We start from the raw sequence: 20,533 nt of genomic DNA, 5'->3' as shown, positions 1-20,533 counted from the left end.
ATTTTTTCAGTTTTACACATTTTATAGAATTTTGCACATTGTTTTGAAATAGCACATTTAAAAACAACATAAATGTATGTACTGTTCATGAACGGCAGAGAAAATACTATTTTGATCGACTTTGATTAATTGTTTGAAATTCTGTGATTACTACACAGAAGTACTAAATAAAGATGTTTATATTTATTCCAGTTCTCTGTGTTAAATATCTAGGTGTTTTTATGTGAATGTGGGTCTTTTAGATCAATTTTAGTGATTTTGATCATGTTTCATATTTTATTGTCACATACTGGCGCTGGTCTTGGTCTTGACTCGGTCTCGGACCCTAAAAGTCTTGGTCTTGTCTCGGTCTCGGGTTAGGTGGTCTTGACCACAACACTGCAGGGTTGTCTATGTGCATTTTTTTTCAAAAATTCGAGAAAATCCTCCACTCTACCTTTAACATCAATCAAATTTTTTTACTATTATGTATAAACTAAACAACCAGTAAAAGGAAATTATAACTGACATGTATTTTTATTTTATTTTTTGCATTTTTAACTAATAACACCTTCTTCTGGTACCACTTGAATTCAGCCACTAATGCAACAAGCATTAAAATACAGTAGTGAGCTACTCTATATTCGATAGTTGCATCCACACCAAGGATAATAAACCTTTAAAGCATGTGCTTTTATAGATGCCTCTAATAAAAGCTGCAGAGCCCTCTAAAAGTATTTAGCAACACCACCATTCAGTATATTAGGAAACATGGAGGTGGCACTGGCAGCATCATACTGAAGGGATGCTGTTCAAAAAATGCTCTTTAAAATGGTAAAATGCGTGTTATGTTCTCTCTACCTCTCAATTACAGCTGCTTTGTGTTAGTCTGTCATATTAATATGTTTACAAAGCATTGTAACGTGTTGCTTTGTTTCGCTCTTTGTCTAAATTCGGTCCAACCAGTTCTTCACTAAGCAGTATTCATGTACAGTGACTCATAAGCTGAACAAACAGGGATAGTAGATTGCCAAGCAAAGCTGTCAAACAGTAATCTGTTAAATATATGGAGTCATTGGGACTTTTTGTGATAAATACAAACATATATTTTTGTTTCAGACTGTGTTAAATGTAACAACAGTAGCAGAAGGTCGCCTAAAGGAGCTCAGAGTTACTGGAGATTGTCTGATCCAAAGATTACAGGAAGAAGACCTAAAACAAAAGGTTCAGGCAACGATTCAGAAAACAGAGGAAGAGTGGAAGAACCTTTTAGAATCAGTTCAGCCTTATTACAGGTAAACAGGCCCAAATATATATCTTTGAAAAGTTCATGTTTGAACCACCAGAACATCACCTCCTTTAGTGGTCCTGTTATTTAGGAGCTTTTATAATTGTCCTGTCTTGTGTTGCTGTAGGGCGCTGCAAGATGATTTAGAGCTCACCTCGCTGTATCTGACCAGCAGACAAGAGGCCTGCTGTAAAGTGAAGGAGCTGCAGCTCCAGGCTGAACAGCTTTCTGCTCCCTTCCCCTGGCCGGGCACAGCTGAGCGTGCACAGGCCTCCCTCCTGGCCCGTCAGATGGAGGCTGAATCCGAATCACTGAACTTAACCCTAATAAACCTGGAGGAGAAGAGAAATGAGCTGGCTAACAAAACCAGGAACCCTGTGTGGAAAGATTTCTCCTGGGATGAGTTAGAGACCCGTCAGTCAGCACTTATGGCAACAATAAAGGTAAAATATTAGCATGATGTGTTTTAAGGGTTATAACGCAACCCTGAAATAGATGAGAAATAATAGAATACAATTGTCTCCACTTTTTAGGTCTGAGTCAGTATGAAAAAGGGAAAATAAATTGAGAAAAATGCTTTTCTTTCTTTATCTATTAAAAAACAAACAAATGAATAGCTGTGTCCTTTATTCGTCAGATATTTTTGCAAGGTGACATATTTTGAGTTTGCTATAGTAAATAAATCTATACCCCAAAGATAAATGATCATGTATCTAAAACTGAACAATGTATAAATAACGCCAGTGATTAAAGACCAATAGATCAAAACCGCAAGTAAAAAGTTATTTAACTGCTTTTCGGCCGAGACTTTTAATTTGGTCAATACCAAAAAAAAACCTTCTTTCTACAATTATTCAAACAGTTTTCTAGCTTTTACAAGAATTTATGATAAATAAACAAAGTGTATCCTACTTTTTTCATAAATAAATTTATTTTATAATAAAGGAGGGTCAGTTATCACATGGATGTCAGACTTTATCTTTAAAATACCATGACGAACAGGTTTAAAGTTGTTTTCTGAGATCTCAGTTTCAGACTGTTGCTCTGTCTGCCTGGAATGTCCACAGGGTTTATGTGCCCGGCTTGATAAAGGTTTGAGTGATGAAGAACACTTTGACCAGTTACTGAAAGAGTGCCGCCATCGTTTGACAGCTCTTCATGAGAAGACAGCAGCCTTCCAAAGCCAAAAGGACAGCTTAGGCGGTCTCAAGCCTGATGCAGAAGCTCTGGAGGTACAACCCTTTCAGAAAGATAACCATACACTCTCCGTCCGCTGACTTAAACACATAGTTATTTTTAACTGGAATCCTCATGTATCGGAATGTATTGTTTCACATGTTGATCTCTTTCCTTTCTTAAGGCTTTGCTGAAACAAGTTGCTGAAATTGAAGAAGATCTGTTATTGCTTGTGACGCTGAGGGACTCCTTTATAGCCTGTTCCACAGCAGAAGGCCAAGCCAGCCTTTCAGATCAGATCAGTACTCTTCAAAACCACAAGAGGGCAATAGAATGTGGCCTCAAAGAACTCATTCAACCCTCAATCCTGCAGGAGGAAAAACTTCAACAAGTTAGGAGAAAAGCTTTTCTCATACAGACAGATCTAAGCAGTCTGGCCAAAAATGTGGAGGAGCTGTCTGTGTTGCCAGATATCCGCCAGGTGACACAGCAGCAGCAGGCAATGCAGGTAACATAAAAAATGCTGTAAAAAGTTATTAGATCCCCAGATAACTCATTGAACCACACATGTATGTGGATGTTTTAAGTAAAATAAGTATTGTGTTTGTCAGGACTGTGATAAAAGGATGACAGAGTTGGCTACCAGAGTTAATGACCTGAAGAGGATGAGAGAAACACAGGAAACGCTTCCTGCAGAGGCGGCTTTTACCATCAGCACTGTTTTAAAAGACCTTTCCAGGTACATGTTCTTATGAAATAAATCATGCATCTCACAAAGGATAACATTGTGTAACATTGTAAAGTCATGTTTTGTGAAAGTTTGTGGATAGTCTTTTTTTCATTTTAGATTCCTGTTTTTTATTTCAATTCCCATAGCTTTTATAGCCTTGTAACTTTTTCTTATAGTGTGACTGGTGAACCTGTTTGCATCCATTTGCCATTTTGCTTTGCTCTGACAAACATTTCCGCTGACAATAAAATATTTCTGTTTCTTACTATATATGAAAAACCGGGGAATTCCTAATTTAGCAAGGAAATTCTGGACTGAATGAAAAAAAACCAATTTCCCTCACTGTACCAGTATTTCCAACTTTATTTTGTGTGTGTGTGTGTCCTGTCTGGCAAGTGGCAATAAAATGAATGCCAGAAAGAGCCCAACAGATTAATTTGATTGTCATTACACTGTCACAAGTGCAGAGCAATAAAATTCACTGTTTGCATTTAAACCATCCCCTTGGGGAGCAGTGGGCTGCCATTGTGCGGCACCTGGGGAGCAGTGTGGGGTTAAGGGCCTTGCTCAGAGACCCAGACTGTCAGTCCGTGGGAATGGGGCAATGCCCTACCAAATAGGCCACAAGTGGAGCATTATCCCTTTCGCCATAATGCTTTGCTTGATTTATATATGTAAACAGTTTTTTTACTTTTATTTATGCAGGAAATAATTCATGTTATGTGAACACTACAAAAAAAAGCGAGAAAAGATGAAAGAAAGAGAAGACAAAAGAGAGTTATTCACAAAACTCCATCAGTTTGCTTCATCACCTGCAAAGAGTGATTTAAAGAGACAGCACAGTCAGCTGATATAGACCTACAGATACAATAAGGGATTTCCCCTTTTTTCAATAAATCAAATTCTCTAGTGCAAATGAGATAATACAGCCTACATCATCAGGCTCATCTAATAATGCAATAAAATTTGCAGCAGAGTAACAGAGTTATCAATGTGGTGGTTTATGTTAAAGTAACCAAGATAAAAACAGTTTGAATTCCATGAAAACTCACTTTTATCAGTAATTCATCGCATTTGTTTTATTTTTAAAACACTTTGTGTCCCAAATATAGCCTCAAGTCAGTTTTCAACAAGAAGAAGCAAGAATATTTTGAAGCAACCGCTGAGACAGTAAGAGGACTCATCGGAGAGCTAAAGCAATGCAGCCGAGCCGCACAAGTTCCAACATCATCACGCAGTCAGGTAATTTAAAAACATGTACTTCTATAAAGTAGCAAGCATCGATCAGGCTTGGATTTAAAATGCTCATCAAATTATATATAGATTACAGTTAGATAGCTTCAACATTTATTTATTAAAAAAAAAAAATAGAATTCAGAAAATTGTTATTTGAAACTATAGAATGAATAATCCCTTAAATGTAGTTGTAGTTTTTAAACAGTAATTGTGCAGAAAACTTACCATTTCACCCTTGAATGGAACATGATTGTTAAAACAAAGTGATAATTGTTAAATAATTAGGTGGGTTATCCGGTCGGGTCAGTCTGTCACTCCTTGGCAGGTGGATTTTTATCTGTAGTAAAAAAAAAAAAAAACATTTCAAGTTTAGACTGTTGTGACACTTTAAGTAATTTTAAATAGAAAAAATATTTCTGAATGACCAAATTTGTCATATAAGGGAGTGAATTATGTACTAGCCTTCCTCAGGCCAGCTAACCTGTGCAGGTCAACAGGCATGGAAGGAAAGGACTTTGTTGCCCTCTCTGAAACTTTACAAAATATTTCCTATTTTTTTTATACTTTGATTCTGGTAATCAGCCATCTTTTGCATTAACTATAACCCAAAAACATTTCTCCCTTTGCTCAAAGAGCTTCTCCATGCTTTTTCTGGACTGTATTAAAATTTCTGTGGATTTTTTAATGAAACTGTAATGTCAGGAACTAAAGCAATAGCAGCAAATATATGACTGATAATAACTCAGAGTTTTTTCTTTGCAGAAATACATGCTTGAGTTTGCAAAGTCCTTTTCCTCTAAAACTGACAAATTTAAGCCATTTCTACTGTAGGAAAGATGTAAATTCAAATTTTGACTAAGTTTAAACAGTCAGTCAAAAACGCCCCAGCACTCCAATGCCTTTTATAGGCCTACACTTTGTGTTAACAACATGAAATTTACTTTTTTTTTTTTTTGCCACTCAGTTCCAAAATGCATTTTCCTTCCTTATGCTTCACTGAGCGTTAAAATGCCACAGTTTGTCCTGTAAATTATAATACTAGCAAATCCCCCTGCTGCTATTCTTGTTGGACATAAAAAGTCTGAATTCCAGTTCAAGATTTGCTTTTAAACTTAAATAAAGAACCTCTGTGTAAGGTGTGTTTTCGTGAGTATCAAAAAATGTTTTGGTCTAAAACCCAGCTAATCCACAGCACAGACTCATTTTTCTATAATATTTAATGATAATAATTGAACTTTATTGATCTCACATTGGAGAAGTTTAACTCTGCATTCAACACCCATCCTCTTGAGGAACAGGGCTGCCATCGTGGGGCGCCCAAGGAGAAGTATCGGGTTAAGTGTCTTGCTCAGGGACCCAGAGTGGCAGTCTGTGGGAGTGGGGCTTGAACTATTTAATAAATTAGAACCAGTAAATGATAAAAGTAATAGGTATAATAGAAACGTGTTTTTAATGATTTTTGGCTCTTCCATAGGTTGATCAGGATAAATGTTTCCAGCTTCAACAGACACTTTGCGACGTTCTCGCCAAGCGGGGCATTTTTGTAGATATTCTTGGAGAAGAAGTGATGAAAACTGCATCAGAGGTTCTCAATGAAAGTCAACAATTAAGTGATTCTCTTTCTAAACGCCTGGTGAGGATCTCACATTTCAAGAATTTAGCAGTTATAAGCCTGTAAGATAATTTATAAAAGGTTAATTTGAATATTTTTTGGTTTTAATTACATTTACAAGGTCGGTTGTGAACGAATGCAAATGGAGGAGCGGCCAAACCAAGGTGAAGATGGCTGTTTAAGCGATGAAGATGGAACCACATGTTTAGATGTAGATGAAAAAGCTGCAGACATGTGTGATTTTGCATCAACACCTGCAACAGACACAGACAGTCACCAAAATGGTGACAAAAGCCAGCATTTAACCCAACCTCAAACCTGTCTACCAGGAGCGTTAAAGGAGGAAACTGATCCCACCAAATCGACTCAAGAAGACAGCTCTATTATGAGTAAAAGAGGAAGTATCATGGAGGTTAACAAAGATGATGATTTAGCTAACATTCAAGCACCGTGCTCTGACAGCAAAATTGTGTTAGAAACAAAAGTACCTTCATTTGGTTCAGGAAAAATAAACCAACAGATTTCAGCTGAGTCAGATTATGATAATCAAAGTCAACTGGGGGTGATACCTTCTGGTAATACTACAGAGATATTTACAACCGAGACGCAAAGTATTGAAGTGTTGCACAGAGGCTTTACCTCAGCCTTGGTCTTAGATCCATCTGATTCAGACAGTCCCAACAGCAGCAGTAATTTACCTAGAATCACATCACTAAAAGAATCAACTGAATCAACCGTTCAGACCATTTACGATGTGGGTAAACATCTCCCAACAGAATCCGATAAATTTGATGCCTTTAAAGAAAAACATTCTGTGAGCTCAACAGAAGTATTTATGGTCAAACCTGAGGTGGAGACTGAAAGAATGCAGCAAGAGGAAAACACGACTATGTGCAATCCAGATGTGCTTAGGTGCAGTCAGGAAAAAGATCTGACTGAATTCCCTCAGAAAGCAACTGGATTCTCCCCAGTAGGAGTCCATCCAGAGTCAGACAAACCTCCCTGTATGAAAGCTGCACATTCAGAGGCTTTTAAGGAAGGTCTCTGTGCAAAGGAAGACAGGCATGATAAGCTAGTCAGTAGAAGTCAAGATAAAGTGTTCACCGTAGTGTTGGACATGCATTCATGGGACATACAACCAAGTGGATACACTGGGGCCAGCAGCCCAGATGGTTTCAGGTGGTCCCTAGAGGCTCAACACTGTGATATAAAGCTGGAAGATAATTCAAACAGTGGATTTAGTGAGAAGAAACCAACATGTTTACCCATTTCAGGCAGCCCTGGGTTGCATGTTAAAGAACTGGAGTCTGAAGCAACCTCCCTGGTTTCCCAAATTAAAAGTAAGGAGAATCAATCAACCCAATCAAAGTATGAAGAGGCGCTGACATTGTCTAAATCACATACGTTTGAGACTGAGCATTCAGCTGAAACAACATTCCCAGTCAGCAAAAAGGAGCAGAACATCTGTCAAGCTGAAGGAAAACCTGAGAGCCCTGCCCTGTGCTCTGCAGAAGATCCAGTGCCAAATCAAGGGGAAACCGAAACTGCAATACAAATGAATACAAGTAACAATAAACACATCATGACTGGTTACGGTGGAATGAACACAGGTGAGGGGGCAGCGCAGGGAGGAGCTTCTGATTCTGAATGCACAGATGGGAAACACTGTGCAACACCAACGGGACGAGAGAGTCCTTCACTGCTAGATGGACAAAACAAACGGAAACCAAATGGAGTGCTGCAGGAAACTGTGTTACCACTGGTGAAGGTAAGCTATGCTAGTGGCACATTTCTTCTATTAAATTATTTTGCTTTCTCAATGTAATAATGAATTAATAAAATTTCAAATCTTATAAACATACTAAAAGATGAGGCCCCAAACCTTGTATTTAACATATTTAACCCCTTTAAAACAGATTATAACTGCTCTACAGTCCCCAGGCCTTCTGAGACCACCTCAGTGTTGCTAGACTGAGAAGAACTAGTACAAATTTCCATCAGTGTAAAGGCCAGGATATGTTTTCAAGCACTTTTTTATTTATTCTTTTGTCCATTCTTATACTTAACTCAGAAGTCGGTAGCTTTAAAGCTTAGAGAAAATAGTGACATCATCGGTGTTAAATGGCTCAGCAAGGGCACAGGAGGTTAAGGATCAAAGCAGAAACAAAACATTGACACATTTATACAGAGGTTACATGGTTTTTTTTATATATATATATATATATATAGATATATATATATATATATATAAGCCCGTACCCATTTTCTTTACTAAATTTTTTTTAAGATTTTCATCGTGAGGCAAAGTTGTCTTTGACATTTACAGCTGTAGCTCACAGTCAAGAATAAGGGAGAGACCAAGAGAGAAAAGTGAAGAGAGAAAAGTCAATTTTAAAGCTCTTATTTTATGATGATAGTACAGGTTTGCTATATGAATGTCACTCATCTTCAAAAGTTCATTTTGAAGGTTTTTGGAAATCCACAAAAGAGAAGCTAAAATTAGAGCCAAAGGCTGCACAAGCTGGGCTCAGTGCAAAAAGATACTTTCTGAAAAGTCTGCCTCTTAACGCACTTCTCTCCTGTCTCCTGTCACTTCTTTTAGCATTCAGGTTTCTTCCAGTTGTTTCTAGATGCCAGAAGTTTTTCTTTTGGATTTGTTTGTTAAAGAAAAAGTTTGTCATTACATCATCAGTCCTTATCGTGGTTAACATCTGTTTACAGGGTTGACTGTTCAGCCAGTGAACAAAGCTTTACTCTGTTGTATGAAATAGGTGTCTGTTATAAAAGTTTTACTAATTTATAATTTTTTTTCCTATATTTAAAATTTTGACTTAAAACAGGCGGACAAGAACAGGTTCACAATAGTTTTGCATCCTGCTTAGTGGAATCTAACAGAATATTTGATCTCTTGATAATTCAGTTATTTTTATAGCCATATTTCAATTGCTACCCTCTCAGTAAAATCTGTAAAAATAGTTATCTAAGAGAACAAAGAAATAAGAATGCATTAAAATAAAAGCTGCTTCTTAATGTTGTTTGTTTTTACCAAATAAGTGTTGAAGAAGCAGTTCTAGGTTTTCCTAATGTGGATAATTTTCTCTTCCTGGTTGCAAATCTGCATATATGTCCTGTTTTGACATCACATAGAAACCAGCAACAATACACACCTTTGTCAAGCTCCTCTAATTTAGCAAGGCACCACCCTTCTTTGTAATCTAGTAACCAGTTTTTGTTGCCCAGTTAGGCCACGCTGTAAAAAATGTGGTTGTCCAAATAAACCAGAATCAACACAGTTTTAGGAGAGGGGAGGGAATCCTTCACCCCCGGGGCATCTCACTCTTCCTCACTCACTCAGGCACATTCTTGTGTTAACTGTACTGACTGGCTGGGCCACTGACAGCCTGATATTTGCCCTGGTGGAGGCGGGAAAAAAGAAACAGGAAGCACTGTTGCTATCTGTGGACAAACATCAGAGAAAAATGCTACTGTGACAAATGCTGTGACACCACCCTGGATTGTTCCCATCTAGTCTCAGAGCAGAGAAAGCATGGAGCCTGAGAGGAACCTGCCGGGGTTACAATGTGGTCCTGGTGCTGAAGAGCTGACAGGTGGATCACAAGGAACCTACAACTACAGTTCCACCTTACAAGAAAGATTATCTGAGATTCAAGGCTCAGTGGAGCAGAGTCACATCATAAAGGTGAGTATTCTCTGTTTATGATGTTAAACAGGTCTGTTCTTAAACTATAAAGAGCTTTTAAGCTGCCTGGATCTACTAAAGAAAGACTCAAATCTTTACACCTGTAATTGTGCGTTCATAGTATACACAATACAGCAAATATTTTTAAAGATAAGATAATTTTTAAACATGTTTGTTTGGTATTTCATATGAGTTTAGATCTGGGTTTCCAAATAAAGCAAGAAATCATGAACGCATGTTAGATTAGAGAGAAAGGAGTTGAGATGCTCTGACTGATGTTTGAATATTCCCATGATGCTGCCAGAAGAGGGACCAACAGGAAGGATAGAGTCATTTCCTGAAGGGTTATTACAGGGTCTAATTACCCGTCATGTAGACCAAGAGAAATAAGCATGTTACGTTACATTAGATTGTTTAAATTCTTTATTGGACTGTGTTAACATATTTGCTTTTATGTGACGTGGTATTACTATTTTATTTATCTATAGTCACTTCTAAGATTATTTTTCACAATTTTTTGTATATTCATAACCTTAAAGCTATTTTGGATTGAATGTAACTGACCAACACAAAGAGGTATTTAACAGAAGTTGAAGGAACACAATACATGATTTTTAAAAACTTTTATAGATAAAAAAAAAAAAAAAAATGAAAAATGTGAGGAACATTTGCACTCATCCTCACATGGTTAGTACCATGCAGAACTATTTTTTGCTGCAGTGTTTTAGTCTTCCTGTTCTTTGACTGGATCGTTTCTTAGTCTGTTTGCAGCTGACCTACACTCTTTAACTTTTTAACAGATTGGTTCATTTTTTTCATTAAGAAAAGTGTTGGTTTATAACTTAACACTGCTTTAAAAAATCTCCATAAGATTCTCTGTGTCCTGTCTGCTGTTTGCCCAAACTTTTTGATACTCTTCATTCACAAATGTCCTCTAAAAAACTACTGAGGCCTTCACACCAACTGGGATTACAGGCTCAGAAATGAAGGATCCAGTATTTTAGGCAGACAAACGGTTAGATTTGTCAGAACATTTATTGAAAACAGAATTCGTACTCGGTGGGTGACGTCCCGTCTAAGGCAGGAACCTTTCTCTTATGTACAGTCGGAGTCCAGAGGTAGAGGATTGTTCCGGCAGGCTGGCTGCCAAGCGGCTCAGTGGTCGCCGCACAGAGTCCCAGACACAGGTGTATCGGAGGTCAGAGGACAGGCAGGAGATAAGAATTGATCAGACAAACGTCGAAAGGATAATCCAGAGGGCTAAGCCAAAGCTGATGTCAGAGACTTTGAAGGTTTTCAGAGCTAGCAGTTCAGAGATCTGGTAAGGTGCCGAAGGAGAATCTGAGAGGGAGTCAGGTCACAGTTCCAGGTTCCATCAGTGGAAAAAATCAAAATCTAGATAAGTCATTTTTTCTTAAAATAAGTGTATTTGTTCTTGGATTAAGGAGGTTAAAGAGAAATTTTGCCAATGGAACAAGACAATTCACACTTAAAATATGAAAACACAATTGCATTGTCTGATTTCAAATGCATATTATCTAATTGTATTATTTTAAGAGTAAAAATACTCATTCTGTTGGTAAACTATCTCATTTAACTACTCAAATTAAGGTTAAATACACTTAATTTAAGAAATTTTTACTTATTTCTCTATAATTTTTCCAATGCATACACAATGGGGATGACAGGCTGGAGGAGGGCAGGCGGACTCAGTGGTCAGGAAACGTTCCGGTCGGTACACAAGCAGGCAGAGATCAGGCAGGCATCAGAAGACAGGTCAGGCAAACAGATCAGACAGGAATAGGCAGGCTCAGAGGTTGAGGGGCAGAACGGATCAGGATCAGGCAGTCAGAACACAGGATCACTAGAATAAGTCTAACCAACAGCTCAAAATAATCTGGCACTGAAGACTGGTCTAAAGGCTGGTTATATAGTGACTAATGCAGGTGGATCAGATGAGCAGGTAATGACAACTAAGCGGAGCTAAGCAGGTGAATGAAATGAGTAATCAGACCAGGCATCAGTGCTGAGATCATGACAACTACACTTGGAATAACTTACACAATGTACTTCGGTATCCTTTCTATGATGATGTCACTTTCAGAATCACTTTGTTTCATTTGCATTTTCAGGGGTTATGTAGGTTGAATGTAAATGACTATGCATTTAAATTTCAATTCTACTTCCTTTTTTTTTCTTAAGGGGACACCTCATATGGACCTAAACCTAAAGTCCTCCCCTGGTGATGCAGACATTCGATTAGCACGGACGGTTCAGCATGTTTTGGCTTGCCGATATCAGCCAGCACAGCTAAATAGCACAGCAATGGCTAAACAATTAAAGGATGCCAGGGTATGTCAAAAAACAAACAAAAACATCTGAATGTTTTCATCACAAATGTTGAGATAGTTTGTAAATGTGAAGGAAACAGAATGTTGTGACTGGCAGGATTTATATGTGCTAATATCGTCGAAGAGGTTTCCTTTGAAAGTATGTCTTTAGTTTGCCCATGGCAAATTGTGTTACAATAGCATGCATTAGTAATGTGGTCTAGTCAGAAAGACTGATTTTAGTTTCATATTCCATTCATTTAACTTTAAAAAATAACATTGAAATGCTACAAAGTTTTATGCATCCAGAAGCAGTTAAATTCGATTTTACCAAATTCAACTTCATTATTTTCATCTCTCTTGCTGTGCTTATTGTAGGAATTAAGGCAATCTGTGCAGGAGCAAATGGCTGCTATCAAAAGCAATGCAGCAACATTTTCAGATCCAAAGGCTTTAGAAAGAGCTGAGAAAGAATGGAGTTCAGCCTTACTGGATGCCTCTGCCACCGTGCAAGTCAAAGAGGCTCAGCTGGATCAGGTTAAGCAATATCACCTGAAGAAGAAGATCATCACAGCTTTCCTTGAGGTTATAGCAGCGGAGAAGGAAAAACTGAGCCTGTGAGCAAACTGTTCAACTCCTCTTACTTGATACTGGAAAAATAACAATCTAATATTAATGTGATCTAATTAGATTTTTTTTTTTTTTTTTTTTTTAGAAATGCCTTGGAAAGCAGTTCCCTTCTGGCTGAAAAACTGCATGCACTGCTGCAAACAATGGAACAGAAGGAATCAATGATAGAAGATTTTCTCTGCTTAAGTAGCCAGTTGTCAGTCCACTTGAGTGATGCAGAGACTTCCGTTGTTTTTGCTCAACTTGGACATTTTCAGGAGGAATGGAGGCTCCTTAAAGGAAGCATCAAAAGAGCTGATCAACAGGCATCAAATTCCGCATGTCAGGCAAAGCTTATTATAAGCGAGACTGAAAAGCTTAAAACCAAACTTGAAGCTCTTTTGAAATTCAAAAATAACAATATAAGTTCTTCAGACCTGGATGGTCTGACCACAGACCTAAAAGTGTACCAGCAGCTCTACCTACATTTGCAGTCTCAGGCGGCTGTCCTCATTCGTTTTTCTCTGGGTCAGAAGGAAAAAACTGCAATTGAAGAAAATCTTCATAATCTAAAATCCTTGCTCTGTGTCACTAAACACAATCTTGACTCTTTAGCAGAAAGCTGTGAAGGCAGTTCTCCAAGTAAAATTAACAACCAACATCAACAGTTGATCATTTTGATCAAACAAGCAGAAAATCATATTTTTTCTGGGAAAAGGTTGTCTCTTTCTCCTGAGCAGGCTTGTCTTCAGATTGCTGAAATGAGGGAATATCAGATGCAAGCTTTGTCTAGACAAGATAAGATACAGACGCAGGTTGGAGGGCTGAGAGATGAAGTGTCTCAATTGGAAAATGGAGACCCTGGAGTATGTAAAACAGCAGACCTGAATAAAACTCTTGTTGAAAGATTTGATCACGTTCTTGAAACCATGAAAAATGCCCTTGATGAAAGGAAGAAAGTTTTGTGTGAGTTTTCCAGCTTGGATGGCTGGGAATCAGAAACATGCATGAAAAGAGAGTCCTGCATCCATGTAAGGGATGTTTCGAAAGCTGACCTCAGTGATTTAGAGAGGGAGCTGAAAAGTCATCAGTCAGCAGCAGTCAAGTTGGAGACCAAACTCAAATTAGTGGATTCACTTTCAGAGCGATGCACAAAATTAGCTGTCGAGCTGAGTCTTTGTGAGAACCTTTACCTTGTCGACAGGCTTTCAGGCCTTTGGGCAGAATTCCATGGACAGCTAGCTCATGAGAAAGCCATTTGCTGGGAACTGGAGGTGCTAATCCATGAGAGAACATCCTCTAATGAGGAGTTATCGACCATCAAGGCTAACTTAGAGCAAACATCTCTTGCTTTGGAGAAACAGAACTTCTCTTTGACTGATCTGAATAATACTCTGTCAGTGATTACACATTTACAGCACAAGCTAATAGAACATCAGTGGGAGGTTCAAGGGCTTCAACATTGCCAGGAGGATCAAAGAAACTCTGTGCTGTGCCTCATTGGGGAACTGAATGACCAGTGCAAAATTCGAAGAATAAATGCTGTTGATCAAAGCAGATACTTATACCTCAGAGGACAAACGGAGGCATCCATGGAATGTACCAAAAGGCAAATCGAGGAGGCTAAAAATCAGTCAGTGAGCATTGCTAAGAGATTAAGACTGTGTCGGACATTGCTGGTTGAACTTACCCTGGTCAGTATTCAATGTCAGGATACCACCAATCAGTTGGAAGCTATAGCCAATGAGTTGCAGTCAACTGAGCTTCATTCAGAGAGGGAAAAGCTTCAGCACATGGTAGAAACGCTGAACTCCTGGGAGCATTCTGTCACGGACGATATGAAAAATCTGGAGGCACAGCTTTTGACAGGTCTTCAATTTTCATTTGAACTTCCCACATTGATGGAGCTGTTACAGAGAGCTAAGAGGCAACTGGAAAAAATCAAACAAGTCCAGGTAGATGAAAAAGCAATAGATAATGCCATATCACAGTGCTGCTTCATTAGGACAAATGTAGAGTCTGGGATGCGAGTGTTGGAAAGCCTGGCACAGAAAGATAACCTCAACCTGGAAGACTACAAGGAGCTGTATTCTCTCAGAGACGTTGTAATGCAAGAGGGTCATTCATTGATGGTAAACTTGTTAACAGAATAACAAATCTTCTTATTTACTCATTTGAATGTTGTCTTTTTGAACAGTTGACATTTGTCCAACAGGTCAATCTGTCTCAGGCCAGGGAATCCTTTAAAGACTATCAATGGGCTGCTCAAGGAGCAATAGGTTTCCTTCATAATGCAGAGGCAACCTTCTTGTCTGCTCCAGGGGGGTTTTTGGATTGTACCCAGGAGCAAAGACAGACCCAAGAAGCTTTGGAGGTTCTTGAAGATGGCTTTCAAGCTCACATTCACCATCTTGTGGAAAAGGTGCCCCAGCATAGCTGCCTCTCATGGCCAGAGACTGAGAGCCTTCATATCAGCATCCTCAGCCAGTTGCTAGTTGGGAGAGCTGTTTTGGAAGCTCAGGCAAAACTCAGACAGGAATGCTTGGAGAGGTACTGTGGATGGCACAATGATATCAAAAAAATACCTTTACATTTTGAATCTATTTTTATGCCTGTTTTGTGTATACTTTCTCCACTCACAGGTGTGAAATAAGGCAACAAACCCATAAAAAGTGGCATGAAGACGTTAAGCAGGAACTCTTACATCTTGAATCCAAAATTTCAGAATGTGCATCAGAGCTGGTGACATCATATGACGAGTGCATCACTCAGCAGAAAAGAGCTAAGGTAGGTGAACGCAAGTTTTACTTCTCTTGATGATGGATCCATCAGAGCCTTAAGTTTGACATTACTGTTTGACCGTAGGGAATTACTTTAGAAATGAACTTATCAATAACACTCTTGTCATATGTTCAAGATGCATGCTGACAATGATGATAAGTTTAATTCAAGCCTAATCTTTTTATAAAGGTTCTAAAAGAAGATCTTCAAACCATGGCTGGAAAGTTGGATGACCTGAATGTTGGATGTCCAGTTCAGGGTTGTGGAGTTGGAAAGGATGGTGAGCTTGGTGCCCTCTGGAGACACTGGACGTCGTTAAGACGAGGCGTGGGCCTCCTGTTGGCCCGTGCAGAACAGAAGGGAGAGGAATGGAAGGACATTACAACAAGCGTGAGTCTTATCATTCATACCGTCAGGTAGAGAGTAATGGAGGCTCAAAGAAACTCCACTGAGTGCTATTACTGTGCTGTATAACTTTGCTATTATGAAATTTTAATTTTACTTTGCGTAGATGGAGCAGAGTTGCAGCTATTTGGCCAGTCTTCAGGCTGAGCTGCCAGACGCCTCCAGTGTGAGTTTCTCTCAAAAGGAACCCCAAGAGCTTCTGGCGCAGGTGGAGCTGCACCTGTCAGGTTTGGATCAGGAGCAGCAGGCACTTTTGTTCCTGGAACATCGGCTGATGCACGCTTTGGGCCTAAAGTTTTCCCAGGATTCCATCAACCTTGGACAGATTGGCAACACACGGGAGAAGATCCAAGAGAGCATTAGGAGGTGGAATTTTGTTTAATATGACTTCTTGAAATGATAGAGCCAGATGTGAGATAGATGTTAAACATTATTTATCCCCACAGCTTGAAAGAGAAAAGCCTTCTTCTTAAGGCTGCAGCAGAAGAAGAGGAGAAAAAGAGACTTCAGGTTCAAGAAGAAATACAAGATGTAGAGAAAAAAATGTTTGCAGTCTTATCAAAGCTGGAAATGAGTTCAAATCTAATCAAAAAGCAGGTCAGCTCACACATTATGCATCAACAGCTTAAAAAAAAGTATTTTATAATTCATAAGGAAACAGATGGATTTTATATCCAATAATTATAAATGAAAATATATTTATTATAAATGTTTGAAAGTAAATGTTTTACCAAAAAAATAAAAGATGGCATATTTTCCCTCCAAAAAGGAATTGCAAGAAAACATTTTCTGTGTAAAGAGTCAACTTGAACTTCTCATGGGAAGCCTGGAGAGTCGATATACAGAAATCCCAACAGATATCGGAAAAAAGATGCAAAATCTCAAACAATTTGCGCAGAATGCCGAAGAAACGGTGACGTTCACATTTATCTCTACTGACAAATTGATTATCTGTCTTTAACCATTTTTTAATAAATGGTATATTTCTGCTCAACAGCTTTTGGAAATGGACAACCCAGTCAGGATTCTGTCTCGTAGAGTGAAGGAACTGGGTTCTGGTTTGGATAAAATAAAAACATTACTGGAGCAGAGAAGTCCAACAATTAAAGAAGCTCAGGATGTCCTCAAGGTAATTCTGTTTTATTTTGTATTTTTGGTTTTGTTGTCATGAACGCGTGTTTTCTAATTCCAGATCGTATAATATCTATAATAATTTGGTCTTCCACAACTCCAAATTTCTTTATCTGCTTTTTATCAATGAATTGCACTTTTTTCCCTTCACCAGCAGAGCTGGAGAATATGCCAGGTTTTGGACATTAACACTTTTTAATTTATTCTAAAGTAAGAGCATAGAAAACTGAAAATACAGTAGCATTTTAAATTTATCTATTAACCAATAACAAAAAAACCCCAAAAAAAACAAAGATAACCCTAATATGATCCACATTGTTGTTAAAAGGCTTTTATTGTTTTCTAGTGTGTGTGGGATGAACTGGATGCTTGGCATAGCAGCTTAATGCTCCTCGAGAGTGAAGTGCAGGATCTTGCAGAAGACCACCCAAATGAGGCCCAGGTTCTAATGGACCAGCTCACAGAACCATCTCAGCTCTATCGGAATGCATCCCTGATGGCTGAAAACCGCACCTCCTTCCTCAGCAAGGTCTTCCATATGCACTACTAGTTTAATTATCAACCTATTATTAACTTTTTGTCCCCCAGCACTGAAAGAAATTATGAAAAAGATATATTATCCCAACGAGATATCTAATTGGGGTATTTTTAAGTAAATTTTTTTTGTTTGTTTTCCATTGTTTTGTTCCTGATGTTAGATTCCAGCCTGCCTTCAAGAGTTTGAAGACACAACAGACAGAGCGTCCAGCTGGATAGCAGAAGCTCAGTCATGGCTCAGCACTCCCTGCATGTTTACAACAGCTAAAAGTCTGCACAATCATGTCAAGTATATACAGGTCAGAAGTCCTTTTTTTTTTTGTTTTACAAATGTTTGACTTCTATTATGGTACATGTTTTGACTTAAAGTGTAAGGGTCTGATCCAAAATGGCTTTTGCAAAAAAGAAAAGAGAACTTTATCTGTAATAAATGGGAATGTTGCTGGAATCTGCTAAGATTATGTGCACCATACATAATATTACTGTTTGCCACCATGGAGAGTTTGGGAAAGCAGATTGGATTTGTTTTAGGGTTCCCACCATTCATATTAGCGATGCTCACAAATAGCAGGCATCATTAATAGATGGAGAGCAAACAGCTAAAGAAGAGAAATGACCCCACTTTTTGTATAAAACAATTAAAAAAAGAAAATCCAGACCTACTGCCACTAAAGCTTCTAGTATCTGGATCGTTCTAACAGCTGCGCCCAGTCAAAGTATTTGAGTCAATTTCTTAAACTATATGAAGTTCTCTTTGTTATATTTTCCTTTCTTATGGTATTATGACTGTTTGGGGTTTATAAAAAAGGGGGAAATGGTTGGTCTGCATAAGTTCTCTTAAAAAAATTTTCAAAAACCCTGGAAGGAAAACCGATTTTTCTTTTTTGTCTTATCAATGATATTCATTCTTAATGCATAACTTGAATAATATGATAGATTTAAAGTTTTCAAATGTCATAAAAGAGCAGCTATTTATTGCATAATATAATGCATTTAACAGCTGATTAACAGGGAAATTCTCATTCATCAGTTGAAAAACAGTGTCATATTCATGGGTCTCACAACTGTTTACACAAATTGATATTGCCTTTTTTTTAAAAAGACTCTGTGCTAGCTCCTTTTCCACATGATCAGTAACATCCACATGGCCCCCCTACCTCAAAAAAGGAATCTGAGAGAGAACACTTGATCATCTATTCTGGGGGATGGCATTAACTCTGGAATGATCCATGCAGAAGTGAGAGGAGCTTTTCCATTGGCTTCTATTTGTGACTGGCTCCTAGTCAGCCCTAAGTTCATCTAGGTCCTCAGATAAAGTGTTGCTCAATAGATGATGGATATGTTCTATTTTATTCTCTGACAGTCTGCATAGGTTATTACACCCACAGAGGGGTTTCTCTCTCCCTTCTCTGTCATTGCATCTGTGCCAACTTCTCACCACAATCAAAACAGACATTATTGCATGCAATAATGTCCTTGCATGTCCTTGGATAGTGTCCTTGTCCTTACATCAAACTTACTAAACATGGATGCAGAAACTGGGCATGCAATCTGTTTCAGATTTGAAAAAAAAAGACTTGCTGCATGTGGTATTTACATTTGCATATTTTCGTCAAAATATTTTGTACTTTCTGATAGGCAGCAAATCTTCTACATATTCATTAAAGCAAACACACCAAATGGACTGTGCCTGTAATTATGCCAATTTCACAGACAGTGCTGCCTGCGCTCGTTTGGTAGATCAGGTTTGCGTTCTGTCAAATTTGCATGTGTTTCTTTACATGTTTCTTTACCTTTGGCAGGTCAGGCCCATATGTTCTAGTGCAGATATTCAGTTTGATAATAAACCATAAGCCTGCTATCAGATACCAAATTCAGCATCATTATCCACCCCGCTTATACTTTGCACACAATGGGGGGTGTCAATCGCTATCATCTGTATGAGTTTGAGGTGAACCTCTAGTTATGCCATCCTGGTTAGAGAGCAGTTTTGACCATATCATGTAATCATGTAGTCAGTAATGATGCAATGATTTGTGAGTTTTTTGTGTTTTTTTTGGAAGTGTTTATTACTGGTTGTAATCTTTTACTCTTTAAATTGATATATCTGGGATAGTTGATCCTGGAGGACTCGAAGAGGATCAGACAGACCCTGAAAACGTTTAAATCAATGCTGGAGGAGATCTCTGCTGTGTGTGACGTCAGCAGTCAGGAAGAAAGGCTGGACCAAAGAGACCAAGAGGTTCAGGAAATGCTACAGACCATCATTCAGCCACTCGCAGAACTTCAGCAGCTCACTGAGGTAAAAACATACTAGATGTGTGTTATTTGGTAGATAATTCACACTAAGCAATCTTAGTAATCCTCAACTTAAATAAAAGCTACGGAGCTTCACCCTGTAGGCTGGCACCATATGAATTAGGTCACAGTTAGACAGTTATAGCAGCTCTGATGATTCCTGATTAACTGAAACACTTGATGTTAATTTCTCTTTCAGATAGTAGAGATGGTTGAAGCTGACATTAAGGGTATGGAGAAAAACGTCACAAAAATAAGGACCATATTATACTCCATGGACAATGAAGACATAACTCTGACCGAACATCTCTACCACTGTGAGGTAAAACACCAACGCTGCTCTGACTGTCCTACGGATATCAGATGAATGTCGCCAATCCAGCATTCTGATCCAGTCTTTTTTTCATTTATTTATATCATAAACAACCATACTTACATTTTCTACAACAAGTTTCAGGCAGCTGCTATATTTTATAGTATATGTTAAAATATTTGTTTGCAGGTTACTTTACATGGAAGTGTTATGTATTTATTTTTGCTGCTAAAGTAAACATATTTGTTGATAAGAAATGTTAAGTACATTTATATCTGTGTTATCTATTTAATATTTTTTTAACAATATTGGTCAAGGTTAATGTCTTTACTCATATAACATTCATTCATTTGACATTAGCACCGATTCACTCAGGACAGGTTTCTGTATCAAGAGGAGATTAAAAAA

The 20,533-nt window shown here is 38.2% G+C and overlaps 1 protein-coding gene across 1 annotated transcript in view; it reads left to right on the top strand.

Annotated features, from left to right (window-relative positions):
* Nucleotides 1-20,533, top strand: part of LOC107094544 (nesprin-2-like) — a 98,910-nt gene that overhangs the window by 27,735 nt on the left and 50,642 nt on the right. The window contains 23 exon segments of the mRNA XM_015390229.1: nucleotides 1,099-1,274; nucleotides 1,395-1,710; nucleotides 2,335-2,499; nucleotides 2,628-2,951; nucleotides 3,055-3,182; nucleotides 4,286-4,415; nucleotides 5,884-6,042; nucleotides 6,143-7,789; nucleotides 9,551-9,721; nucleotides 11,924-12,073; nucleotides 12,430-12,668; nucleotides 12,767-14,792; nucleotides 14,876-15,210; nucleotides 15,303-15,447; nucleotides 15,631-15,831; nucleotides 15,953-16,212; nucleotides 16,293-16,443; nucleotides 16,616-16,759; nucleotides 16,844-16,975; nucleotides 17,324-17,506; nucleotides 17,676-17,813; nucleotides 19,631-19,816; nucleotides 20,012-20,134. Of these exon segments, the coding sequence (XP_015245715.1) occupies nucleotides 1,099-1,274; nucleotides 1,395-1,710; nucleotides 2,335-2,499; nucleotides 2,628-2,951; nucleotides 3,055-3,182; nucleotides 4,286-4,415; nucleotides 5,884-6,042; nucleotides 6,143-7,789; nucleotides 9,551-9,721; nucleotides 11,924-12,073; nucleotides 12,430-12,668; nucleotides 12,767-14,792; nucleotides 14,876-15,210; nucleotides 15,303-15,447; nucleotides 15,631-15,831; nucleotides 15,953-16,212; nucleotides 16,293-16,443; nucleotides 16,616-16,759; nucleotides 16,844-16,975; nucleotides 17,324-17,506; nucleotides 17,676-17,813; nucleotides 19,631-19,816; nucleotides 20,012-20,134 (7,629 nt within the window).

The sequence above is a fragment of the Cyprinodon variegatus genome, unplaced genomic scaffold, assembly GCF_000732505.1.
Source record: "Cyprinodon variegatus isolate N-32 unplaced genomic scaffold, C_variegatus-1.0 Scaffold489, whole genome shotgun sequence".
Classification (NCBI taxonomy): Eukaryota; Metazoa; Chordata; class Actinopteri; order Cyprinodontiformes; family Cyprinodontidae; genus Cyprinodon; species Cyprinodon variegatus.
Note: the sequence above shows the minus strand (reverse complement) of the source record. Positions and strands in the feature narration are given on the sequence as shown.